A 27,909-nucleotide genomic window follows, 5' to 3' on the forward strand; every position below is an offset into this window, starting at 1 on the left:
CTGATTCTGGAGTTCAGATAGCCGCGATCTGAGTTGGGCGCTCCGAATGCGGCTCGAAATAGAATTTTTCCCACCATCTAAAAATAAAGCGACTAATGCAATGAGTATTTACATGGGGATTGTATCTGGACCACGACTACACAATGCTCTCTGAAAATAAGTGGTAGATAGATAGATGGGATGTTTGTCGTTTATTTGTAAGCAAGTGGGGATGATATTCATCATCTTTAAAGTAGCTTTAATCCACTTAAGGTACTGTGCTTAAGCTTATCAAATGCTTATCAAATTGAATCATTGTTTTTAATATTTACTCAATGTTTATTGTATGTGTATCTGCAGATCTACTATATTTTTCCCATCACGTTTCCTCTGTTGAACTGTGCACCACACCCTATATTATATATTATTATAGTGCTATTTTATATTGGCACTATTGAAAATATGAAAAACGCCTTGCAATTGCTTATGAGCCATTCGTATTCCTGTCTTCAAGTCATCCCACGACTTCCCCATCCCCGTGGAAACTCTTCGCTTGGTGGGAAACCCCATCGCGCAGTCCAAGTAACGCATTACAGTAATTGTGTCTTTCGTGTTGGTTCTTTTGTTCGTTTGTTTATTAATTTACCCATTTATATGTAGTTCCCCCGCCTTTGCGGTTGAGTCTGGAGTCGGTGGCATTTACGTTGCAACTTCATGGTTGAGCAACGCGGGACGACGTGTGGGAGCCTCGGGCGGTCGCAAGTGACTGCAAATTATACGGCCGGACCTCATAATAATAAATGGAAATGTCTGTAATTCCCATGTGCCAAAGGAGAGGCTCGAGGAAAAGTAAAAAAAAGTGGGTAAACAATCGGACTGGAGCACTCGCGGATTATGCAGCTCATTTGCGAAGAGTAGTAGCTCTAGTAGTTCTTTACTTCTCGGTCTGGGGAATCGGAATCGGAAGTTAAGCTAAACAAATAAGCGGCGTGTAAATGAACTCCGGCTGACCCATTATGCGGCCAATCGATAAGGAAAAGTGCTGTTGAGGGAGTTGAGCCGTTTTGGGTTTGTGTTTTCCAAGACCCATTGGAATCCCAACGGGAGCCGATTGATAAGTACACAGCGGCCAGCTGTTCGGGGCATCTATCATATGGCCGGCTTACCGCCTGACATGGGAACATCCGGTGACTGGAACGCAGAGAGCGGCCCTCGCTGGGCGAGTTCAATAAACTGGTCGAGCCTAAAAAGTTTCAGGCAGCGAACGAATTTTTAACTGGCATCCAGCTCCTCGAAAAAAGGGAGCAGGCTGGAGCAGGAGGCTTTCTGCAGTGGAGGCTTTCCTGTGGTCCGGCGATGCACTTAATTTTGACAGATTACATCTCATTATGTACACCTTGCGGCGGAGTGGCTAAAACGAGTTCGGGAAACGGAATGAGGCCGGGATTGATGGCCAGTTGGGCTTTGCATAGCAATGCGCTCTGCGCCTCGGATCGATCCAACTTATGGACACTGCCAATTAATTCGCATTCTCACCGCCGACGACTAGCTGGCGAAATTATTTGGCATCTCGCCGAGGAGATCGCAATAGCACTTTGTTTATTGCCCGGCGAATTGGAGTTCATTTATAAGGCAATTTAAAATCAATTTACGTGTTGCATGAGCCGTTAATTTATCAAGTGAACTCGATGGTGCAACGAAAGCGGCGGCAGATCCTCTGGAGGAGCAGCAACCGCTAGACTCTTCAGCAGTCCCATCATCACGGGCAATTAATTGGGAATCGAGCTGACTGCAGTGGGGCGTGCTGGCATTATGATTTTTTCATTGATACAAATATAGCTGACTGCCCCATCATCGCCCGGGTTTTATGGCCCCTGCCCGCTGCTAATAGGAACGTATTTATCAGATCCGTACGTGCTCAGTCGGGGGAGGTGTTGTATCAAAACGTATAATTTATTAGAAACAAATACAGACTACATAACACGTACTGCCCCGGAGAGGAGGGATCTCCCCATCACCTGGCGGGGATTTGTGGGTGCGCGACACTTGCTCAAGATTCGGCCGACTGGGGAATAATTACACCATTTTCGCATTGCAGAGCCTGAAAACATTTATTGCCATAGCATGGGTGGGGTTTTGACAAGATTAGTGTCCTCGCGAGAAGATTTAGTCAGTCGGCCGAACGTTAAGCAAGTGTCTTCGTACCTTTGGAAACTAAGGCTAGTGAGGCAAGGGTGAGGATGCTCCAGGATCACAGAATGGCTCTCTTTCCCTGACGAACGCCTCAAAGGCAGTAGACCAGGGTCCAAAACAAGGCGTTGAACACGATGAAGGACAGAGGGAAGACGAACCGCATCTTGCGGTCGATCCACAGGGACACCTCCTTGGGCGTCATGGTGGCGAAGGTCTGCGCGGGCTTCACCTTCGACGAATCGCTGGACTCCGAGGTAGAAGTCTCGTCCTGCTCGTCCAAGCTAATGGCCGAGTCCTCGCGACTGAGACTGCCTCCTATAATGATGGGGGTCTCTATGGTGATCACGGTGTTGTTGGGACCGCAGGTCTTGTCCATGCTGGTGGTGCTCATGGTGCTCATGGTGCTATCGGTCCTTTTATATCCATGCCGCCGATGTTTCTTCAGATGTGGCACAAATGTGGACTTGACTATATACTTGGTGGTTCTCTTCTTGAGTTGCAGATCGTTGTTTCGCCTCCAGATGGTGTTGACAAAGGCGAACTCCACCAGGCTGCCGAAAATGAAGATGGTGCAGACCAGGAACCACACCTCCGACATGGTCACGTAGCTCACCTTCATCAGATTGTTCTCCTGGGACAAGGACAGAGTGATGAAGGAGAGCAGCGTGGTGCAGCCCAGAGTAGTCCTGGCGGGGGTTTGATCCGCCTGCAGCCAGAAGGACACCCACGAAATGGTGACTATCATGATCGAGGGCAGAAAGTAGTCGATCACGTAGTAGCCCACCTCTCGAGTCAGCAGGACGGTGAAGCTAATGATGCTGTAGTTGCCCTCCAAGGAGCCATGGGACATGTAGGATTCGTTGGACACCCGGATGGACTCGTTGTACAGCGACCCAATCAGGTTGTATTCCGTCAGCTGCAGTTGCTTGTCGAAGCTCACTGGGTTATCGGTCTCCCAGTGGAGTTGCACCAGCGTGGTGTTGTACATCCAACTTTCCAATGTGGTCTTGCACTTCTGCTCATCAAACGGAAACTTCTGGAAGTTCATCCAGCAGTACAGCGTGGCCTGCAGCCGCGTGGAAGTCAGAACCGTGCCATTCGGATAAATGCTGGTCAGCTCGTCCTTGGCGCTGGTGCCCAGGACAGTGGAGGCCTGTTCGTTGGTCAGGAATATATGTGGCACCCAGAGCATCTTCTTCAGCTCCGACTCCCCCATTATGGGCTGCCTGCGGTTGGGCAGATAGCTGGAGAAGGCCAGGCGCGGGTCCAAGTAGCGCAACTGCAGCAGACCCTGCACCGTAAACTGCAGGTCACTCGAGTCCAGGTTCTTCATCACATATATGTAGAACCGGGCATATATGTCCATGGGCACCTCCTCGCCATCTTTGTTGTGGACCACGGGTGGAACCATCCTGTCATAGCGACAGCCGGCGGTTAGTCTCGTCAGAAGCTCCATCTGCGCCATGGACTCTGCGTTTTCCAGTGAAGGACAATTGTTCACAGTGGATTGCGACAGGTTGATGGACACACTGAACGCATCCGTGGTGTTCAAAGGCGACAGCACCACCGATCCATTGGCGGCTAAAAAACAAAGTTATATTTGACATTGTGAAATTAATAAATAAATGGTAACACTCTATTTCTTCATAAATAAATCGGATAATTTAAATAATTACCCTCTACTGAACTTTAATTCTTTAGAACAAGATATTGTGAAATCAGAATCTTTTTCGCAGAGGGCACGAGCAGTTCAAATGGTGACTGCAATTTGATTGATACGATTTTTAAGTGCAGATAATTTGTCTTAGTATTCACAATAATCTAGACGAACTAAAAATAAATATGGTCTAATTGCGATAAGCTAAAAAAGGGTACAACATTGCTTAAAACTGGAATTTCCAAGAATCCTGACCAAAAATAATAAAAATTGTTGGAAATATGCTAATTTTGGTAGATGTTCTTCCTTAAATTTTTGAATATTTTTTCCAAAATTATCTAAGTATCGTTCCTTCCTTCCTGAAAATAATAAATCCATATTTCTCTAAACTTATGAACTGCTGTTTAAATTGTGAAATCAATTTAATTCTGGGAGCATGAGGAAATTAAACTTTGTCACATGATTGTAAGCTCGGTAAGAAATGATAAAATGGTTAATATTGTGATAACGTTGTCTACAACTTCAGTTTAAATATTAGTTTTTAAAATGCCACCACGTTTAGAAACTTGAATACTTATTACAAAAAATATGCAAAGCTAAAAGATAAGATAATTAAATTTCCAATTTTTCCCATTTTTCGTATCCGGGAAATTGCGTTTGATCAGTCGTAGATACTCCTGTCAACCTACCCAGATTCTGCTGAAGATCGCTCAGATGAACTCCGGCCGCACTTGATAATCCCAAGTAGCTGATGAGTACGAAAATCCCAAGTGTATCCATTCTCCGGTTCGTCATACCTCGTTGTTTTTCGAATCACGGGACTCAAGTAAGTAAGTTTCCAGGAGTGCGACGATTTCGCGACGATTTTCTATTTTCTTTTTCGCGCGCTGCGTTTTCACGGCCATCCGCTTGGCCCTTTCTCGATCAACTAACTAACTATTTAACTTGTGGCTTTTTGGCAGCGAGTTGGCGAAACGCCTGTCCAGTCCGCCAGTAGCGGAATATCGGAGTATCGGAAGTCGGATGGGTTGGTTCGGGTTCGCGCTCTTCGGAGCAGCGCTTCGTTCTACGTAATATCTATTACTAACTTATTTATTTTAATTGCGAGCGGCTTTTAATTCCTCGCCACTCATGACAGCTTGTTCGGGCCAATTATTGTTGGACGCCAGCGCGCCTTATCGCCGCTGGCCAAAATCGCCTGTAAGTGGCCGGCTTTTCCCCCACCTGCCGTGTAATGCCGTTAATTGCGGTTATCATTCCGCCGGAGAGGGTGGCCAAAATGTTTGCTCATGTCTCCGGACTCTTGATTAAGTGCCCGGCCAAAAACGGCGGTCGGCTCCTCTGGAGATATGGAGATATAGAGATATACGCTGTCGCACTTCAGTTAACCGAAGCGATCGCATAATTGATGATGACCCATTGTCAGAAGCGCTTCGCTGGCGGTTTATTTTTGGCAAAAGTATTTCTGCAATTTGGCTAGATGTGATATGATTAGCCGGCGGTTAGCCAACGAGTACTTTTCGGTCTGTGGTCACTCGAAAAATCTGGGTGGTAACAGACTGGCGTACAAAAGCAAAGCAAAACGCAGTTGAAAGATCTTAGAACTGCGCAGCGCATCTTGGACCATTTGAATCCAGGGAGGAGGGCGCAGTTCTCCAGCCCCCCATCTGCTGGCTCTTCACTTTAATCAGCCGTTCGCCCACTTTTACCAAGAACAGGACCGCCTCCCGCTGTTTGCTGCATGCGGCCCATAAAAATTTATGGCTTCGAAACGAAACTACGCCGGAGTGCATTACGCATGGCTGCGACTCTTGTGGCATCCGCACCTCACTCCACCAGCACCAGGTCCGTTTGCCCGCTAATGCAGTCGGCTGATTCCTGAATCACGAGCAGGGAGGCACGTGGCACGCGGAGCAGGCCTGCAACATCGTAGATGGCTGCGAAATCGCAGCAGATTGGTCTCTTTAGCTGCTAAATGGATGGCTATATCGAGTGTTTACCCCGCCAGTTGAGGGGCGAAAAATTAATTTACAACATTTGCCGATCAATCTAAGCACTCCTACTGTTTGTAATGATAATACTGATTATCTGGAATTACTACTACAATATAATTATCAACAACAATATTACCCTTTTGGTTTTTGGACAACATGCATGCTGATTACTTTTTCTTTCATTTTGTAGTACAGAACTTGACCCATTGAACCATGTAATAATGTTGCTTATTATAAACTGCGCATATGATTGAGCAATAAAGATTGGTTTTTATTGCAGCAGATGACCTTTGTAATCAGTACATATTTTACTACAATTTATTCTCCATGCCGACTATAACTTCGGTCATAGCTGATAGTGGTGAGGGTATTGTTGAGCACTAACAAGGCAAATTAAAAATGTTTACAATCTCATTTTCACAACACTTAGAGCAGTGATTCCGACCGAAAGTGGGCGTGAAAGTGGGCTGATTAGATAGAGCCATTGCTTGGCTGCCCAGTGTTGGGAAGGGGGCTTTGGGGCAGGGGCGAACTGCAGTAGTCGTGCAACTTGAAATCAATTAAATCACTCACCGGCCATATAAACGCTGAAAATCCGTTTAATCACCTTGCCCGTGTGTTCTCAAGCCCGGTAAATATTCCACACTCCCCGCTTTCATATTTTATTTTAGTGCTTTCGTTTTATTTTGTTTGCACGAAGTCCCTGCTGGCGCATTAATTTAAGCCGCCGGGAACATAAAAGCTGCTCGCAAAACTAAGCCGATTTAAGAGCACATTTGAATTCAAATGCCGCACTGCCGAATAAAAACTAAACGGACGGACGAATCCCTTTTTTCCCAGCTCCAGCTCCTGCTCCTGCTACTGCACCTTGCTCTGAAAACAGTCTGAATCCGAATCCGAATCCGCATCTGAATCTGACTCTGAACCGAACCAAACTGAACCGAACGGAGCCCAAAGGGAGTTTAAATGGCACAAAAACTGTCTGCAAAGTTTGCGTCTGAAGTTTTTAGTTTCGGCAGTGCTGAAATTATAATCCTTTAAATGGCAATCGAGCGTTTCTGAACAGCCGGAAGATTAAGCCCGACGAGGAGTGCCCTCTAATTATGACCCGTAATCGAGGGCAAATAAACGGTGCCATGAGGTAATCTATAAGGAATATTATTCTGTAATATCTACAAGTTGATAAGTTCCTATCTTCAGATCAATATGTACTTGTATCAGGAGTATTATTGATATCTCAGCCATTAAACGCACTTCAGAAATGTGTTCTTTGATTGATTTGCGCACAATTACAATCAATCTTGATTTTGATGACACCTTTCTATCATTACGTGTTCACTTAATTAAAAAATCAAAGGTGCGGCATTGGATTCCACGTTTTCGATGGCTTTCGCAGAAACCGAGCTGCATTCCGCCGCAGATATCACACCTTATCGCGCTCCTTGTTTTATTGCATCCAATCTTCTGGACGAGAAGCCCCACATAAAGAGGTGAGTAATAGTCGTCGCCTCTGTAATTGCGGTATATGTCCGCGGAGGGCTGGCGCTTCAGGGGGGCGTGGCCGGCCGCCGGACAATTAAGGCTGGCCAGACTGGCCGCAGACGGTTGGCCAGGTTGACATCACCGGACAATGGGACATAAATCACACGAGTCGCCGACTCACAAGGACGCCGGGTGCTCAGATCTGGGATGTGGGGTTGGTTCGAGATGATGCTTTTGATTCCCGGACCTCGTTTATTACTGCTGCTCGGCTTTTTACTACTGTTTCAGCTGGCGATTTTGCTCTACTCTATTTTATTTTATTTCATTATTTGTGCAGATTCTCGCTGCCTTTATCGCTTTTTGTGAGTTGGCGGCGGATGCTGGCAGCGCTATTTTCTATTTTCTATTTTCCATTTTCCGCTTTTCCTTTTCGATTCTGGCCTTGCCCCTTTGTTTCTGCTGGTGCTCCATTATGGTTTCCTTTGATTTATTTTCGGTTTCAAGTGATTTCCGCCAGCACTCAACACTTTATGGCTGTTTTCGCCCGGTTGTGGCTTTTCACATTTTTTTGGCGCTTTTCTTGTTGCATTTCAAGCAAAACTCCCAGTGCAAACATTTGTCATTTGCGGGTTTGGTCCCCGGGGTTTTCCTCGGGGGTTTCCTCGTGGTTTCCTTTTGCACTTTTGCCTGGCTTTTGATTTGCGGTGCTTAATCGTTGGCAAGCGTCTGCGGACATTGTGTTTTTAAATGCATATCTTGAACGGTTCTGTTTGCGTTCGGTTCTGGCCATAAATTTGTTGGCTCTGCTTGAATTTTGCAATTTTTTGGTAGCCAGCACACGTAATTGAAAGCAGCAGGGCGGCGATTCGGCTGCTGTTGGCCATTTCAGTGAGCCAGTTTGCATTTCGGGCCAATTCCCGGACTCAGTGGTTCAATGGCATCGCCTCGCCTGCACTGAGGCCATTGATTAGGGTTCTTTCTTACTTTCTTACCACTCCGCTCGGTTGGTGGCTTACCAAAACCCAAAAAGCCAAAAACCCAAGACCCAAAAGCCAAAAAGATGCCTTCGGGCCGACTCGCTGCCTTGTAATCTGTCAAAATTGGCTGCGTTCCTGCTAAGCGGAAGTTCGAACAAAAAATTTGCCACACTAAACTGGTTATTTAATGCTGCACCGAAAGATCTCAAGGATCTTAAAGCAGGTAAATTGACTAATGCAAAAGTGATCGATTATCAGCCATAATCAGTAGCATTATTTTGGGGCCTTTCCAGTCAGTGTCTTATTTTCATGATCATTACCAAGTTGTAGCTCTTATTTTTCTTTCAGTGCACACTTTATTACGAAGCCCCCAGTTCAATGTCCTCGGTGGGCGTGTCGATTGACTTTGAAATCCCCCAGCTTCTTCTTCGCTTCGTTTTTTTTTAGCCTGAGAATGTGCATTAATGTCTGCAATGATCGAAAACTGGCACTTGAATGAAGTCAGCCAGTCAGCCAGTCAGTCACACACTCAGTCACTCGCCCCGCGAAACTGAAAGTTGTAAGCCCGGCCTGACATACAATTATTAGTTTAATTCCAAACCCAACTTTCTCGCTGAGTCAACGACTCTGTTTGTAGCTGCGACTCAGGCAACCCAGTCAGCTGTAATTGATCACGATGCGACAAATATTTATGCAGAAAACATGGGCCCAGTATCTCTAAGCTGCACAAATAAACACGCAGAGCGGCAAACTCGTATTAAGCGATCAATAATCGTGGTAAATACGGCACTGTGACGCCAGGGGCGATAAGGCCAGAAATATGAACGCACAATCCGCTGAGACTGGGAAGGAAACCCGATGCCAGGGACTGGTTTTTGGGCCTGGCTCGTTGCAGATAAACAATGGCAATAGAAGAGCTTAGACTTTGGGGAAGGGTCAAATGCCGGGGGCATTCCTCTGTGCAGGGGAAGGGGAGGGGGAAAAACCGCAGAGGAGGAGGATGTGCCTTCGCCTTCGCCTTCGAGTGGCCCCTGCCCAATGATGATGATGATGATGAGCATAGCAAATACAAATTATGGCTGAAGAGCGCTACGTAAATACTGCAATCATTTTAATAGACCAAAAACGGCGGCGCATAAACCATAAACCAAACGCCACAGAGCCACAAAGAGGAGGCATCTCCGGACCCTTGGACAAAAGTGGACAGCCGAAACGAACTTTTCTATGGGAAGTCGGAGTTAAAGGCGTTTTGCGATGCTGCAATGCTGCCACGCTGGACTGTTGCTCTGTTGCACTGTTGCAATGCAGCAATTTTGCAACAAGCTGGCACGCGAGCGGCGAAAATTGCTAGCGAGCCCATGATGCGGTTTCCCGGCACTTGCCCAAGTTTAGCAGGGAAATTAGCGTAGATAAATATTTCCGAGGAAATTCCACAGCCGATGACCACTGATCGATAGGCAGGGGGTGTGTACTTTGTCGATTTCAGTTGCCGGAGGAGGTTCTTCAGCTGGAGGACAGCGAATTCCGATGTGTCTCGGCCACTTGCGGTTTGCAAATTGCTGGCGAGGAAGCAGTACTCTTCCCCGCGGATCGTCGGGCTTCCTTTGCCGGATCATCGACGTTCTATGGGGTGATTTCTGGCTGATAGACAGCTACAAGCGCACTTAGGGCCGCGAGATGAGGGCATGTATCTTTAGCTATCACTCGGCGTGCAAGATACAAAGCAGATGCTGACTAACCCCAGTCGTAGTCCCAGCACCCCCTCCGCAGTCTGGAGCATCTCCCCCCAGAGGAACTCATCCAAATCCGACTGCCGCCCCTGTCAATTCCGTAGCATTTATTTTCGTCGCCGGCACTCGAGTCTCCTTCTCTGGAGTGGTTTTCCCCCGGAGTTTGTGCTCTCGCTGTGCGCATGCGCTCTCCAACTCTACACACATGTCGCGGTTTGTTTTGCTACAGTCATTCGTAAATATAGTATAAATAGTAGTTACTGTAAGTGTATATATGTGCAAACAATATTGGTCAGGATGTAGTAAGATAAGAATCAATATATTTAGAAGTGCGGAGACATGAGTTACTGCATTTTAAAAATTGTTTATATATTATTTTGTTTTTATGTTACAAAGCTAATTTACTTTCGTTTTTTATCTTTTACTTTATTTCCGTACATTTTTATCTGGAATCATTCCTGCAATACAAGTCTTAAGCCGCACTTAGCGCCACACCACGTGCTGGCGCTCTCTCCGGCCAACTCTCCATGGCTCTCTCTTTGCCAGCCGGCATTCGAAACTCTCCAAAGTTGGCGCCAAAAGTGCCGCCTGCTCCACTCCGGAGCCGCAACACCATCCACACTCGCGGTCCACCCCAGAAACAGGTTCCACCCGGGAGCTCAGCCAGGCGGCTCCAAGTCGATGCTCGGGCAGTTGCTGTTGGACCGTCGCACGTAACGCACGCTGCAGCGGAACTACTGGGTTTTCGTTCGGATCGGAATTCGCATCGAGTTTGGGCTTCGGTTTCGGCTGCTTTCGGACTAATCGGTCGGTTTGGTCCGCTTGATCGGTTGGCCAACTGCAAACTCGGCGGCCTGCATTCGGCACTTGTGATTGATGGACTGCAGTTGCTCCGCAAACTCTGACCTCTGAGCCCGGACAATCATCAGGTTCTGTGACTTGAGCGCCCTGCTTTTTATGAGGGTCGTCTCGCTGACCGATTCCAAAAACGACCATAAACGGAGAATATATCAAATAAAAAGTCCAATTTCGGTTTTTTTTGTTGCCGGGTTTTCGATTTAGCATTTCGCATTTCTCGAGCTTGTCGACGTCGTGTGCGCGGTCTTCATAAATTATAAAAGAGCGCATTTCGCGAACGACTTGCAAATAAATAAGCATTTACGCTTTTATTATTGCCCGGCGTGTGTGTGTTCGTTCTTGGTGAGAGTGTGTGTGTTTTGGAGGAGGAGCAGCAGCGGGAGCGGGAGCCGCAGTTCTTCGGAAAAAGCTCCCATGTGGCGCAAGCCGGAGGAATAAAATAAAACCGAACCGAGCGCTCCCCACTTAAAATATCATCTTTGCATACAATCAACATCTAGCCATAAAAGTGTCTTCGTCCTATGAGCATTTCGGGATCCGCTCTGATTTGTGTGTGCTGATAAGCCAGTGATTGCCCCAAACCGTGCTCCTCGCAGCCCCACATAAAGATATCTGAAGCAGGTAAGCGGGGGTACGCCGTCCATAACTCAACTCATCACGCACATTGAACCAGCCGAAGTGCAATGACATCGCGCCGTCATTATGCAAATGTGTAAATAGCGAAATGAGCAGCGTGTGCCTGCATCCTGATGCATCCTCATCTTAGTCATTATCGCATCGCTGCCCAGCTGTGGGGCTTCCAGCCGCAACGATCTGCATAATTGGAGCACAGCTAGCTGGGTGTCTCTAACTGGCTCTAATGAATAAATAAGTGCCACTAATAGTTTTCGCACTTCCTGTTCGCGGCCATCAAGTTGCATGCGTTCGCGGCAGCAGGAATTGAATCATCTGCCACATCTGCATCATCTGCATCTGCATCATCAGGCCGCAACAAGGCAGCGTCCTCCGTGCTGACAATATTTAATTATGAAGCTGCGATGGCGATAACCTAACTGTCTGACTTCTTTTGCTATTTGTGCCTGACATGCAAGAGTTCTGTGGCGGGTATGCACTGAAAGAAATCGATAGGCACTCAAACAGTTTACTGCATATTATATTCCTAACTTAGTCACAGGGTTCATTGTTTGTTAAGCACTGACAATCCCCGACCAGAGCTCACAATTATCCACTCGAGTATTTTCTCCTGGTGTGGACAAGTCAATTCCGCAATTGTGGTTCTTGCAACAGCAACATTTACTGCTGATGCTGCTGCTGCCGCTGCTGCTGCTTCTGTGTTGCGTTGTGTTGTCGTTGTCAACGTCATCATCGTTGGCATAATCATTTTCGCTGCTCTTTCCCACACAAATCGGCATGGAAATGTTTTCATTTGGCGCATTTACTTTTTCCATCTTTTTTGAGCGGGCAAAATGAAATTCTTGCCATGGAGAAATCTCAGCAGTTGCCATGGCAAATGTTTGCGCAATTATTATTGCAAACTTCTTCCGATGCTCTCAAATTGCTTTTTTATTTTTGAGAGATTTTTTTTATTAGTTTAGGATATGACTGGCTATGATTTGATGGCATGGTTATAAGCTACATAAGTGCAGCTCTGTCACACCGGCCGAATTTCGCATGCGAATTCTTTCCGAGGGAAAAACATTTCCTGTCCAACAATGTTGTGCAACGGATGCCCCATCATAGTTTCCCCAGATAAACATCAGCCAGACAACCAGAACACTCGGATGACTTGCGCAAGTAGGCAGAGTGGGGTAAAAAGTGAGCACAAAGTAAATACAAATTTTCAACGAATTTTCCTGACTTCCTCATTTGCTTATCAGCGCCGGGGAAGAAGCCTCCGCCGCTTGATTTCACTCACGCAGACCCATCAACTTTTAATTAGCTGTAATTTGTAAATTCAACGTCAAACACCGACCACGCAGTCAGTCAGAAGATGTCGCCGCCGCCTTTGAAGCTGCCGCAAATGCGGATGGCGATGATGATGTTCGCCACACTGACAGATTGCTGATAAAAGCCCCCCCAATCCCTACACCCCATCCCAAATCGCCTGGTTAACCCTTTCAGCGCCTCTAATCGCCGGCAAAGCCAGGCCACGAGTCGCGGTATTCTTCTAACCAAAGCTGCAAAACGCCCATCCATCCATCAGTGATGAGCGGCAGCTGTCAGCGGGTTCGCCGGTTAGCAGGCAGGGATTGGCCATCCGTCGAAATTTGACAAAACTGTTTCGGTTATAAATGACTCTTTGATGGCCATAAGCGGTGCCCAAAACGGGGAATTGATTGGGGTGTATTGAAAATCAAAAAGGGGGAAGCCACTCGTTTCGAGTGTCACATTAAGCGGGAATACATGGCACATTAAAGGTTTGCCACCCGTTCCTCATACCACTAATCACTGGCCAGGGTCGTAAATCCACTCGACTGATTCCCATCTGCCCATCTGCAGCAATAAAATAATGCTCGACCAAATTACTTCAGGTCTTGGGATCCGCTTTTTTAATTAGTGACATTATAAATGTGGACACACACACACACACACACGGGGGGAGGGGGGGCTGTACTAAAAACAAAACTTTACGAGCTAATTTTATGGCTCTTGCAAATTTATAGACTTTTGGCTCATGTGACACAAGACTAGCGAGCAACCCAAAGTGGCAGCCACTGCGAAAGCAGCAGCAACTTTCCTAACAATCTCTATAAATCCCCTGCTCGCAGCAGAGCCACTTAATTAATTTCTGTAAAACTTTAAGAACAAAGGGCTGTTCGTTCACGTTGCCCGTGCAGTTGTTGTTCGGTTGTTCAGTTCGGCTTCTATAGCCCAGTTGTTGCACGTTAATTTCCAATTTCCAAGGCGAAAAGAAAATGGGAAAAAAGTGAACGAGTAATGTCATACATAGCAGCAAAATCAAAGCCCAAAGAAACAACGACGACAACTTCGACGGCGGGGACAACGCAACAGTAGAACTAACTGCAAACTTGCAGCAGGCTGAAGCGCAGCAGAAAAGCTTGCACCAGTTTCCCAACTGCAGCTCGAGGTTGTTGGAGTTGCGAACAGTTACCTGGGCGCTAAACAAAAAAGACAAAAACGAAAAACGGAAAAACGGGGAAAACAAAAAGGAAACCGGGGGGAAAACTGCGCACAGTAACCAAGTGAACCAGGCTGCGAAGAGATGAGAAGTTGATGCTGTACACTCGAGGAAAAGCATCAGTGAACTAGATCGCAGAACTAGAATGTTACTAAAGAAAGTTCTGTAACTCAGCTTATGATGCAATAGTGGTTGCAACGCAACTGCAGCAAGCACTTGAGTTGCCCAAATCTGCACCACCAGACTTTTATGCCAGTGTAGTCTTAGCTACATGCTGGCGCGGCGAGAAAAGGCTTTAGAAAGTAGCCAGGGGCGGGGGCAGAGATAGATGGTGGCCCAAAGCCAAACCCGTTGGCAGCTCGGCTCACTTCTTCAGTTTGCGTGATGCAATTGCCAGCGCCGGAGCGCCAAAAGATTGAAAGCAAACGACAGCCACGTAACTGGAACACTTGACGGTGCTGCTGCGGATGCCTCTGCTGCAACAATTTCCAATTAAAGCAGTTACTGCTGCTGCAGCTTGAGTTGCTCGGGGACCTGGTTGCTCCGTTCTGTGTTCTGGGATCCCAGAGAACCGAGACTCGAGATCCGAGAGCTGCGATCTGGGATCTGAGATCTGGGAGTTGGAGTCCGCTTATGTGTCGCTTGCGCAATCATCATACGGCGCGACGGCCACTTCTGACAGCTCCAACTGCTCCGGCTTCTATTTGATTTTCTATTGGCGAGTCGCACTGAGGCCAGCTTGTGCGACAGGAAGCCATCCGTAATGGGCCTTAAAATACACATTTTATGCCCAGCTAACCATCCCCAATTAGAGCTTTGGGTTAATTGCAGTGACGCATAGTTGCGCATTAGCCCACCGCTCGCCGAGCTGCAGATCCATCCATCGTCCAGGAATTGGACGCTCCCAGTGGACAAGTCGGAAGCTAACAGCAGCGCGGTTCGAGCTAATTGATCATTAGGTCTATTTCCGCCGTGAGATGGCGGAGTCTTGGAGTTGTGAGTTCCTTACCCTTGGCTAGTTGGGTTTTCCTGCACATAAGTAAGTCATAAAGTGGCAACTTTTATGACAACCGAGCGCATGTTGCACGCAATCACCTGGACAGGCCGAAATTCTAGCTTGGATTTCAGTTGGGTTGGGCTCTCTATAAGGTATATTTCCTTGCATCCACGGGGGCAATCGTTTTTTATGGTTTCTCCGGCTAGAGAGCAACAAAAAACGGATGGCCATAAAAGAAAATATGTGCTGCATGTAAGAATCCACGGAAAAAAGACCAGAGAACTGGGTGAAATCGATTTGTATACGGTATGTAGTTCTTTATTACAGCTGCGGCCGATGAAGACTTTTGTAAAAGCCAGCGAAGGAGAAAAACCAAAGTGGGTTGGATTGAGGAAAATGCGATTTTCCTTGCCCGAGATCGATGAAGGAGAGGTGGAGCGATGGAGGGGGATAGTGCGTGGTGACTAGACAAAGACCATAACTATCCAACGAGTAGTTTACCAACTGCCCACCGAGGCATCAGAATCTCAGTTGACTGATAGATAGCTAGATGGATTTCCCGCCAGTCACTGACCCACTGCCCACATGCAAATGAGTTCGAGACCGTGTATCTCACGAATGCGTGTCTATCTGGGGACGACGGCAAACTGGGTCGGGGGATCTGCATCCAGATCTAAGTATGTACATGGTGCGTTGGCGTTGAGTGAAGTCTGAAGTCTTCTCCTGGCCATTCCGTTTTTGGGAAAATGGGAGCGAAACGAGAGGAGCACCATCCCCACCCCCACCCAGCTCCAGTGCTGTGTTGTTTCTGGCTGAATCTTTTGTTTACTTCTGGGTTATTTTTTGCTGCCGAACACATTTGGTTTTTATTCCACGAAAGATGCTGCCAGAAGAAAAGCGAGAAACCCGAGAAAAGCTGAAGCTGGAGCTGGAAAAAGAACAGAACAAGCGATCTTAATTTACGTTAGCTCGTTAGCTGGAACTACCGTTAGGCGCTCAAGTGCAGAAAACTGCAGCGGAGTCTGTTTTTGTGGCCAAAATGCCGATACCTTTTTTGGGCATTCTACCAACGCCTCCAATGCTCCATTGTGTCTGCTGCTCTGCGGTTGGAGGGCGCGTGAAAAGGCCAGTATCTCGGCCTGGTAATCAACAGTTAGTGGTCAACAAATAACAAAGAAAATTAAAAAGAAATTCGCAAAACCAAAAACCAAAGAAAAAGAGGTATTGCTATTGGTTTCGCATGCTTTATTGCCAATTGGAAAGTTGGCTGGAGTGCCAGAAAGCCATTGAAGCCGCTCGGAGATTGGTGTTAGAATGCTTTGCGGGCCATTGTCTCCAGTTGGCCGTAATTGGAGGAGCCGTTGTCCGCCGCACTCCGAGCTCTATGCAAAGCCATGGATGCGACCAAAGAAGTGGTTGTGTAATAAATTGCGAACGGAGGCTGGGGAGAATTGATTTAATAACTGCGCATCATTAAAGTGTCTTAATTGCATTCTTCCGCGAAGCAGAGGCTAATCAACCTGAGAGTTGCACTCGCACTCGGCCATTGATCAATCGTCTTTGGCAATCCATCAGATGCCGCCGAATGCCAATGCCATAATTTTCCCAGCTCCCAGTCGCAGCCAGTTTTCCCCGCTCCTCACCCTGCCCCGCCAGTCAGGTGCCGCTGAGTCAAGTCAATCAATTAGGCATTTCAACACATGCTGTTTACAGTTCTAATTCTGGCAGCGTTTCATTTAAATGCCATCGTGTCTGCGGCAGAAATGCAGCCGGATCATCGGAGCATTGGAGCATTGGAGCATCGGAGGTGGAGCCAACTATTTTAAACACGCCGCTCGCTAACGATTTCCTGTTAAATTATGCTGCGGCTCCAGAGGGAAAACTTCGGCTAGTTAGGAGTTGGTGAAGGCCCAAAGAAGAAAGGGAATCGGAAACCACAGAGGAGGGGTCGTAAAGCGAAATAGCCGAAAATCGAGTCTTAAATGGCCCCGAGTCACGCTTCATCTTGGGTAATATACTAATGATTGTGTTTAGAACAAAGACCACTCATCGGGCTAATTCAACTTGAGAAATGCCTTCCGCTGCTAAATCGACCCCTTAACCCACAAACTCGCTCGCAAAAAGAAGACGACGTCGTCTGATCGATAGCTTCCCAGCTGCTCAAAAGCTCATTAGCTGGCTGGATTTTGGAGTAGAAAATTCCCAGAACATTCGGACCGCCACTTTCGCTGGGGGCGAAAATAAGAGTGTAAAGCACCTCTAATTTGAGCGGGAAAAGCGGCAGAACGTGTCTCGAATGCACTTGAAAAATCAATTAGTACCCCAGTGATTAACGATTTCCTCGTCCCAGGGGCCCAGCCATCGCACACAGAAAGTGACAGTCCACATCAGACGGGGCTCTAAGTTCTTGGCTCGCGATTCTGGCCAACTCAGTTGGCCAAGACCAGAGCTAGTTAGTTTCCAGTTATCTGCTAGACAGATTTGATTTATTCAACAGGCCACCCACGAACAGCAGTTCCACGGCAGCCAAAGTTTATAAATGTTTTACGAGCGGTATAAATTTAAATTAGCAAGCAAAGGTCTTTAAAATAAACATGGAATTGATTCTGAAAGTTGAAGGCAGAATACTCTTTGAAGCGCATTTGGATTTCAGAAGATTTCAGAAGATCTTTATAATCTAAGATTAGATTGGATTTCGTTGGATATCGATTTATTCATATTTCTTTCTTAAATACATTCGTCTTTCGTGAATTTTTATTAACTAGCGATTTCAGATAATCCCCTGCAGATGGTGGCATTTAAGTTCTCTTTCATAGCCCAAAGACGGCGATTATTTCATAATTGTTATGGGTTTTTTATGCTTGCAACTTCCATTTGGCCATAAAGGCCAATCTGAGAGGCGAACAGTTAGACAGTCAGTCATGGCCAAGAAAGATTCTCACTGATCGCCCGATCATTTCCTAATGAATATAAATTGCACCATCATTTGCAGCCGATCACGAAAATTTCATTTGTGCAGGGGATTTATGATGACGCATTAGAGCGAATGCTTTTGGCGGAGACTGTGAGGAATTCGAGGTGGGAAGAGGCATCCCGGTTCTACCGGGTATCTGCGATTGACCCGTATTTCTGGTTGAGCTCGTGCCGTCAGACATTTAACCTTGACACCCAGCGCGCCCTCCTCTCACCGCCCGAAGATCCGGGGTCAAAGGGCGGCCGTTCGTTTCGCTCGCCGTTAGATTTGGCGCAATAAAAGTTTCTTTCCCGCTTTTCGCCGGCTCTTCTGCTTTTGGCCTTCTTGCGCAAGTTGGCTTTTTCGCTCACAATCGGCGGGCATGACTCAAAAGTACAGCGACTGAAATACAAAAATAATCCCAGCGAAATAAATTGCAAAATCTTTCGCAAGCCAAAGAAAAAGTGCGGCATTTTTTATGATTCTGTTTGTTTGCCTTTTGCCTCAGATATCTCGGTGTAATTTTATAGTTAGCCGAGTCTTGTGAAACGTGATGCTATTTCCATTCGCCGGCTATTCTCATTTTTATTGGCCAGGAAAGGAGAGCTAAAAGAAATCATAAATTTGCAGAAGCCAAGAGTCTGAATATTTAATAACGTCGATGGGAATCGAGGCAGGAGGTCGAAAATAAAAATGGTTTCCAATGAACGGCAATTACTTTCCTGCGCAGGCCTCTTTAAAAATGTATGTCAATTGGTCAATTTCCGCCCCTCGGCGAGTGTGGGCCAATTAAATGTCATTTACCTTATGTGCTGACCACATAATCCCCATTCCAATCCCCCCATCTCACCCATCTGTATCTGGACTCCAGCTCAACCATTAGCCATTCGCAAAGCAAATCCTATTTAAATATTTATATTACAAGCTGTCCCAGTCTGTGGTCCCCTCTTGGCCCATCGCTCATTTGGCCAAATTGCACTGTGGGGCATTTTAATTAGGCAAATGGCCGATTTGCCTTCATAAATGCAGACATGCACAAAATTAGCGAAACTATATCGCAATGTCCGCCGGCGATTGACAGTTCAATCAACTCGCGGTGCAAATTGCCAATGCATTTGCAATAGAAAATCAAATATTACGTATACGCCCCGCCGCCGCCCCTCTCCCCACTCCCCTCTCCCCACACACCGCACCGAAAACAGCTACGACCCATTGTTGTGTCAGCGATAACCAAAAAAAGGCAAACAAGCACGACGATGACGGCGGCGACAGCGACTCCAACACCTTTGGAGTGGCAATTTGTTGGCGCTGCCATTGGGATATGGATGAAGTGGAGTCCATGGAGGCAACTGCTCCGGTTTGGCGACAAGCATACTGGAACGAGTGCCCTCAGTTGGCAGGCGAATGCGAGGAGTCGATACCCTAACCAAGGCGACTTGGAGCTTCAAAGAAGCCGATAGACTGGGCGACTTGACAGAGTATTACAATGTGATTGATTGTCATTTAGCCAGTATTTGGCTCTGAATAAACAAATGTTTGCTAGACCAAATGCCGCGCTCTACTGACACATTCTGATTCATTCACTTCCGAAAATACTGATATTAACATTCAAACTACAAAAGCACTGCATTGTGTATTTAATTACGTAGTAATACTACTTCACCAATGGCAGTCGTTTATTTTCCAAAAAGGGTGTAAAATCCCAAATAAGAAGACTTTACTCGTTGAGTTTTTGTAAGAAACTGGCTTTATTTGGAAATATCTTCGGTTTAAATAGGTGACATGAGAATCGCATCTTAAAGTAAATGGCCTACGCAGAGGCCTAAGTAAATAGTCCCCGCCTTATCGAGGTCCCACGCTCGGGCACATCTGCCTATCTTGAGCGGCGAGGACCTTATCTGTGGTCTCCCACTAAGGGACTATTTTAGGAGGCGGGGAACGATCTCAAGTGACTGACTCATGTGGTGTGCACATGTTTTTGAGCAATGCACCCATGTCGCCTTAGATAACAAAATCCTAAATATAATTTATCGCTCTCGATTCATTTACATAAGATATGAACGGAGCCCAAAATTGTAAGTCTTTAAATATATTCGTGTTCATGTGTGAACATTCTGCCAAAGGGCCAGCAAAGCTGAGATGTACATTAGTATATTAGTTGCATTTATAACAGTAGTGGACTGTATTTATTTGATATATGTTCATTTATTTTGCAACTAAGATTTCAATGGGCCTAGTTTTTCTGGCTTTTAATTTTATTGGATTACAATTATGGTTTATATTATTTTTAATTCAACAATTTGTACTCAATTAACTTATTTTAAACATTTTGCTTTTTCTATGTAGAAGTACATTTTCTATTAAACAACGATATAGTGGACTGTATATTTTTATTTGTTATATTATTTTATTGTTTATTTACTATTGATATTTATAGTACTGGCAACGGACCTGCAAAGGTTATTGCTTGCATTCTTTGTTGCACAGCACATTCCGTATGAAATATATTATTAATATTATCATTAGTATTAAGGCAATAATTAATCCAGCATGTCCGGAAATATGATGGAAATGTAAATCTTTCAATTTTTGATGGTTCTCTTTCATAAATTTAATTTCATTATTCAATCGTTCAAATTCCTCAGTATGATTTAATATTGATAGTTTCAGCGGATCCCAAATAATCTTCGGCACTTCACTAACTTCTCCTATATAAGGTGTTGATAATAATTCTTCACTTTCGGACTGAATGTTATGGTGGGCAACTAGAATTTTATTGCCGTACAATATGGCGCAATGCTTAAAACTCCTTGCTGAGGCAAATCAAACAATTCAATTTGAGAGCCAGTACATTGCAGACGGACTTTTGAATTCGCAGGAACCTTACCTGAGAATATTTGTATTTAGCCTACCGTGATTAATATCAATCAACAGGCTTATAATGCCTGCTTGAATTTTTTCGCCTTCTTCAATCAATGAGTGTAGCTGTTTCGTAATCATAAAGAATTTTATTGATTCCTTATAAACATAATAATTTTCTTTAAGAACTTCTGTCATGTTCTCAATTCTTATTTGCATACTTCTAAAATTGGAGTTAACATCTTCTGTTGTTCTCTTTAATAGATTAGAAGTTGAATCAACCACAGATGTTTGTTTTTGAATTAGTTTATCAAGGTTGTTCTGGTTATCTAACAAATTCTTCATATTTTCTTCTAATTGCTCTCTATCATCTTCATCCATTATACCAAATAAAATATGATACAAGGAACCCATAAATTCGAAAGGAGCACGCTTGCTTCTAGATCTAGACTGCATCATAAACAATTTATTGTTTTCTTCAAGTTCCGATAACTGACTTTGCATATTATCTAAGACTAGACTACATTGCTCTTCAAAGCTATGAAGTCTTTCGCAAACTTTCCTCATACTTTGTATAAGCGCATTACCCTTTGTTAACATTTTAAAATATGGATCCATTTTATAATAGATAACCAAATTCCAAGAAGTACTCACAATCTCAACATCTCCTAGCGGGTCTAGATATATTGCTGAGGTTTTATTTATTTTGTCTATAGAATATCTTGGTGCTATATCTTTAGGTAATGCGCTAGAAACTTGACAACTTAACACAAACAACAACATTGCCATAATGATTCCGATCTTGGACATTCCCGATGTCGCTCTAGTTCGTCTTTTTTGGCTCTTGGTCAGCCTCATTTTTGTCAACAGACTTTATTCCTTCCAAGGGACAAATTTTAGTAATGGGTCTAGTGATATATCCTTCCTGCATCTTTACTTTAGCCACTCGGACCTTATCATCATTCCCCTTATGCACCTTTTCCACCCTTCCTAAAGGCCATCTTGCAGGATGACAATTCTCATCCTTTAATAAAACTATTTGCCCTTCTTCTATATTAGGAATTTCCTTTTTCCATTTATTCCTTTGCTGGAGCGTATGCAAATATTCACTTTTCCACTTAACCCAGAAATCTTTCTTCATTTTTTGGATAAGTCTCCACCTATCCAAATTTCCGATTTTTTCATCTTCCATTGGTTCGACTATTTCTAAAGGTGGTCTTCCAATTAAAAAATGACCTGGTGTTAAAACTTCTTGTTGGTCCTTCTCACTAACTATAGTGTATAATGGCCTTGAATTTAAGCATGCTTCTATTTGACATAAAAGAGTTGACATTTCTTCGTAAGTCAAAATAGTGTCGCCGATTATACGCTTTAAATGGTATTTCATTGACTTAACTCCAGCTTCCCAAATACCTCCGAAGTGAGGTCCTGCCGGGGGAATAAAATGCCAATCAATCCTGTCCTTTTCAAGCTGCGCTGCAATCGTTATATTTTCTTGTATTGCATTAAATAACTCTTGATCTAATTTTCTTGCAGCTCCTACAAAATTTGTTCCGTTGTCTGAATAGATATTGGAACATTTTCCCCGTCTAGCAATAAATCTTCTGAGTGCTGCTAAAAATGCGTCTGAAGTTAGATCGCTTACCATTTCTAAGTGTATGGCTTTGGTGGCCATGCAAACGAATACAGCAACGTATCCTTTAAATGTTTTTTGGCCACGATTTTTTGAACATTTAACATAATAAGGACCTGCGTAATCTATTCCAGTATTAAGAAACGGGAATGTCATCGTCACTCTATATTTTGGCAAGTTACCCATTATTTGCTGAGCTGTATTTTGTTTATACCTTGCACACGTTACACATTCTCTTAAATACTTTTTCAACGAATTTTTCAACCCGAAAATCCAATACTTTCTTTGGATATAGTTTCGCATTAGGTTTATCCCTCCATGCAATGTTTCCTTATGAGCATTTTTTATTAATAAGCTTGTTAGGTGGCATTTTTCTAAAATGATTGGATGTTTAACATTAAATTCTGCATTGGAATTTTGCAATCTTCCTCCAACTCTTAGAACCCCATCCTTGTCCAAAAATGGATTCAATGACAATATTTTATTATTTGTCTTGATTTCCTTTTTGATTTTAAGGCACTTTATCTCTTGCCTAAACTGGTATTCTTGTTGTTTCTTAATAACAACTGTTTCCGCTATTCTTATCTCCTTTACTGAAATAATTGATGAATAGGCTTTATTTCTTGTTTTCATCTGCACGAATCTATTTATGTATGCTATTATACGTATAAGTTTTTCTATACTGGAATACCTTTCTATTAATTCGTAAATAGGATCATCTATTTTGTCATTTAATACCGTATTTATTAAGACAGGTTCTTCTACAGACTGCTGCCGAGGCCAAAGTTCTTTTGGGTCTGCTAGCCATTTCGGACCTTTCCACCAAAAATCACAGTTGATCAACTGGTTAGAATCCACTCCCCTGGATGCTAAATCTGCTGGATTATCCTCTGACTTAACATGATTCCATTCAGTATTTTTTAATTTCCGAATGTCATCCGTTCTTCTTTTTATAAATTTGATCTTACTTTGACCACTGTTAATCCATGCTAAGGTAATCGTGGAATCACTCCAAGCATAGATCTCCATTATATTGTCAATTGATCCTTTTAGTCTTTGGATTAATTCACTAAGCAGGTGAGCTGCACACAGCTCGAGTTTGGGAATTGTCTTCCTATTTTTTATAGGGTTGACTCTACTTTTGCTAGCTATTATATTAACATGAGGTCCTACTTTAGCATAGACTACTGCAGCATATGCTTTTTCGGAGGCGTCCGCAAATCCGTGAATCTGAATGACTGAAGAACTGTTTGAATTAATCCACCTTGGGATTCGAATATTCTCTAACAATAATAAATTTTCTTTATATTTTTCCCAATAATTTTTATCTTCTATGGATAATTCCTGATCCCATTCACTTTTATTTATCCAAAGTTTTTGAATAAAAAGTTTTCCTGAAACCGTGACTGGTGCCAACCATCCTAACGGATCAAATATTTTTGCTAGCGTTGATAACACAACGCGCTTATTTATATTTTTTGATTCATCATTACAATTTACGCTGAACTTAAATAAATCATTTTGAGGTTCCCATTTTAGTCCTAAAGTTTTAACACATTCATTTTCGATAATATTGAGAACCTTATTGTCCCCTGTGTCCTCCACAGTGGTTAATATTTTGGAATTGTTGGAAATCCATTTCCTTAAGTTGAATCCAACTTTCTGCAATTCATGGAGAATTAATGTTATTAATTTATTAGCTTCTTCTACCGAATCAGCTCCAGTCATTAGGTCATCCATATAGAAATCATTCCTAATTATTGCACTAATAACTTGGTTTTTACATTTATCTGCAATATCTACCAGAACCCTGGTAGCCAAATATGGTGCAGATGCAGTTCCGTAAGTGACTGTGGTTAATTTATATGTTTTAATTTTTTCTTTTGGAGAATTTCTCCATAAAATATATTGATATTTTTGATCATTATTATCTATTTTAATTTGTCGGTACATCTTTTCAATGTCTGCCGAAACAACAAATTCCCATTTTCTCCATTTAATAATAATGTCAAAAATATCTTTTTGAACTCGTGGCCCAACCCACATTATGTCGTTCAAACTTTTGTTATTCGTAGTTTTTGCTGAAGCATCAAAAACTACTCTCAATTTGGTCGTAAGGCTTGAATCTCTAATCACTGCCTGGTGCGGTAAAAAATATTTGCCTTCATCACTCACTTCAATCATGTGTCCTAAATCCATGTATTCATTCATGAATTTAGTGTAGTCAACCTTAAGTTTTTCATTTCTTTTTAGTTTTTTCTCCAGATTCATGTAACGAGCTATCGCTTGTTTCTTTGAATCTCCTAAGGTGACATCCTCCTTGAATGGAATTGACACAATGTATCGCCCATCTGAATCTTTTTTTGTCGTTTTGATAAATTTATTTTCACAGATTTCAGACTCGATATCATCTTTTTCTTCTTCTTCCACTTCCCAGTAGCGATCTAACTCTTTTATTTCTATTGTTGTGGCTACAATGGTTTCTTTTCCTTTGGATTTTTTACATCCAGAAACTATCCACCCGAAATCAGTTTTTTGCCCAAGGAGACCGTCTATTTTTATAACTCCATTTTGCAGAATGTGAGTATATACGTCTGCTCCAATGATTAGATCAATGCGACCCGGTTTATTAAAATCGGGGTCGGCTAATCTAAAGTTCTTCCATTTTTTCTGATCAACATTAATCGTGTTGACTGGAAGTGCCTTCATAAGTTTTGGGAGAATAATTGCTTCAATTTCTAAATTTTTCGGAGAATTTCTTATCGAAATAACCGCTTTGTGCTTGGAGATGCACGTTCCTGTGGAAGATACTCCACTTATTTCAGTATGAGACCGAAATTTTTTCAATTTTAGAATCTGTGCAGACTCTTCTGAAATAATTGTGCTTTGAGAGCCACTATCAATCAATGCTCTTAATTGTTCAAAGCCTCCATACCTCGACTTTACTTGAATCAAGGCCGTGGCCAACAAGGCTTGACCTGTTGTTCTACACGTATTCACTTTTTCTGGATTATGACCTGCAAAGTGAAGTAACGTGTGGTGAGGTTTACGACAAGTCGAACAAAGCTGCTCGCTTATACATTTTTTACCAAACGGATGCCTCAGACATCTTAGGCAAATCCCATTTTTTCTTACCCAGTCAGACCGTTCTGCTGGATTCATTATTTTAAATTTATGGCATTGAATTAAATAATGCCCTGGTAGTTTGCAATATGCACAATTGTCACTATAATTTTTATTCTTGTTATTATTAATCATTTTCTTTACAGGTTTTACTTCCTGTGAGAATGATGATATAGAATTGAGCCTTTGCTCTAAAAAGTCCATGACATCAGAAAGTGCCTGTATTTCTTTTGTCTTTTTAACATGGCTTTCATATAAATTGAGTGATTCTTTATTGAATTTCCGAAGAATTATGTGAGCGAAAATTGCATCCACATCTTCTGGTAATTGTGCCTTTAATTTTATAATATAAATTGACTCGTTAATCGTGTCAATAAATGTCTTTATTTGCTTATTGGATTCTAAATTTAAATTTGGCATATCCATAAGCCTATTCATATGATCTGAGAATATGTTTCTTTTATTCTCATATCGCTTGGTCAAAAACTCCCAAGTGGCTTCATAATTTTCTCCAGAGCCGAGCAGTAAATGAGTAACCACATTTCTGGCTTCTCCTTTTAATGCTGACTTTAGATAATTAAATTTGAGAGAAGGACTGAGATCCTCTCTCACATGTATGAGCTCTGTAAAGAGTTCATTAAAAAGATCCCATTCTTTGGAATCACCAAAGAAAGTGGGAATCTGTATTTTAGGCAGGGTTGGTAACTCCTCCGCCTTAACAACCGTCGACATTTCAGCTTTATTTATTGTGCCACTGAGTCGACTATTAATGGCTGTAATAATATTTTGTTTGTCAAATTCAAGTTCGCTAATTTCTTCTTCGAATAGCGAGCTCTCAAAATGACTATTCACCTGTTCAATCAGGTTATCTATTTTATGCCATAAAAATTCAATTTTATTTTTCCTTATTTTAAGGAAATCTGGACTACTGTCTATTAGTTTAGACGTATCTTCTAGATATACTCGAAATTGGCCAACATTATTTCGAAATGCCTGCTCTACTTTTAAAGCGTTGTTTTGTGCTATACCCTCTTTTTCAGGGTGACCACACATTTCAAGGTTTAATGTAGGGGGAGGGTTTGATTTAGGGACAGTGTTTGATTTAGGGAAAGTGTTTTCTACCGACTCGCCCTTAATTTTTTCATTTTTATTTTTAATTTTTTCTAACACCATCATTATTAAATCATACTGCTTCGCGTTAAAATATTCATGATCGACAACGCCGATCTTTAACAAATTGCTATGATTAGCAATGAAACATTTTTGAAGCTCATTTAATTTTAGAATTTCTACATCTGTTAATGTTGGTTTTACTTCCAACTTTCTAATTTCCAAAATAATTTCGGACTGCTTCTTAAGGAATTGAATAGTCTTTTCTGACATCATTTTGAAAATTTTTTGTAATTTCTTAATATATATAGTACGTGTATATGTATTTTATATGTATTTATATATATATGTGTGTTTGGATAAACAGAAAATTCTTGTTTTGACTTAGCTGATGTCGTTGTTGTTGCTGCTGCTGTTGCTGCTGTTGTTGCTGCTGTTGCTACTGCTGTTGCTGCTTCTGCTGCTGCTGTTGTTGCTGCTTCTGCTGCTGGTAGAGGCTCCTTTGAATTTGACTTCCTTCTCTTCTTTAAGGCTCCGTCGATGTTTAAAGATGATTTTTTTTTTTTTATTTATTTGGCACGTTTTATTATTTTTGTAGTCCAGTCAGATTTTTTGTTTTTTAGCCATTTATTTCGGCATTTATGCTCTTTTGGCATATACACTGCACTCTATTTATGAGCTGATTTAATGCTATTAGAGCATTTATAAGGCACTGTTTTCAGGCACTTTTTATTTAATTTATGCTCTTATGGCATATACACTGCACTCTATTTATGAGCTGATTTAATGCTATTAGAGCATTTATAAGGCACTTTTGTTATGCACTTTTTAATTTCACAATTGCTGATGTATGGCCTCAAGCACGCCTTACCACAATTTATAATGGTACACAAAGCAACCTTTAGCTATAGACTATAAGGTGCTTGTTTTAAAACATAAAAGATTCTTTTGTATCTTTTTGCTTTTTATATTTATACTCTGTTCCTTACCTTTGGTAGGGGGAAACAAGAGTCACTTATTTTTGCTACCTTTAGCTGTAAGATGCTTAAAGGAGCTGGCCTTTCTCTGAGTTCCTTACCTTTGGTAGGGGGAAACTGCAGAGTCGATTAAAGGCTCGATTGACCAAATGTAAAATCCCAAATAAGAAGACTTTACTCGTTGAGTTTTTGTAAGAAACTCGCTTTATTTGGAAATATCTTCGGTTTAAATAGGTGACATGAGAATC

The 27,909-nt window shown here is 43.0% G+C and overlaps 2 protein-coding genes across 10 annotated transcripts in view; one reads left to right on the forward strand and one right to left on the reverse strand.

Moving 5' to 3' along the window:
- Nucleotides 1-1,889: 1,889 nt before the first annotated feature.
- LOC117145475 (glycine receptor subunit alpha-3) lies at nucleotides 1,890-6,254 on the reverse strand. The gene is made up of 2 exons (XM_033311151.1): nucleotides 4,519-6,254; nucleotides 1,890-3,753 (listed from the first exon to the last, which is right to left on the reverse strand). The coding sequence occupies exons 1-2, from the start codon at nucleotides 4,622-4,624 to the stop codon at nucleotides 2,264-2,266; spliced, it is 1,596 nt and encodes a 531-aa protein (XP_033167042.1). The 5' UTR covers nucleotides 4,625-6,254; the 3' UTR covers nucleotides 1,890-2,263.
- Nucleotides 6,255-10,717: 4,463 nt separating this feature from the next.
- Nucleotides 10,718-27,909, forward strand: part of LOC117144596 (band 4.1-like protein 4A) — a 63,853-nt gene continuing 46,661 nt past the window's right edge. For all 9 annotated transcript variants that reach the window (XM_033309883.1, XM_033309884.1, XM_033309876.1 and 6 more), the window contains exon 1: nucleotides 10,718-11,491. The gene's annotated coding sequence lies outside the window, so the exon portion shown is untranslated. The remainder of the gene's footprint in view (nucleotides 11,492-27,909) is intronic.

This window comes from Drosophila mauritiana, chromosome 3R (assembly GCF_004382145.1).
Source record: "Drosophila mauritiana strain mau12 chromosome 3R, ASM438214v1, whole genome shotgun sequence".
NCBI lineage: Eukaryota > Metazoa > Arthropoda > Insecta > Diptera > Drosophilidae > Drosophila > Drosophila mauritiana.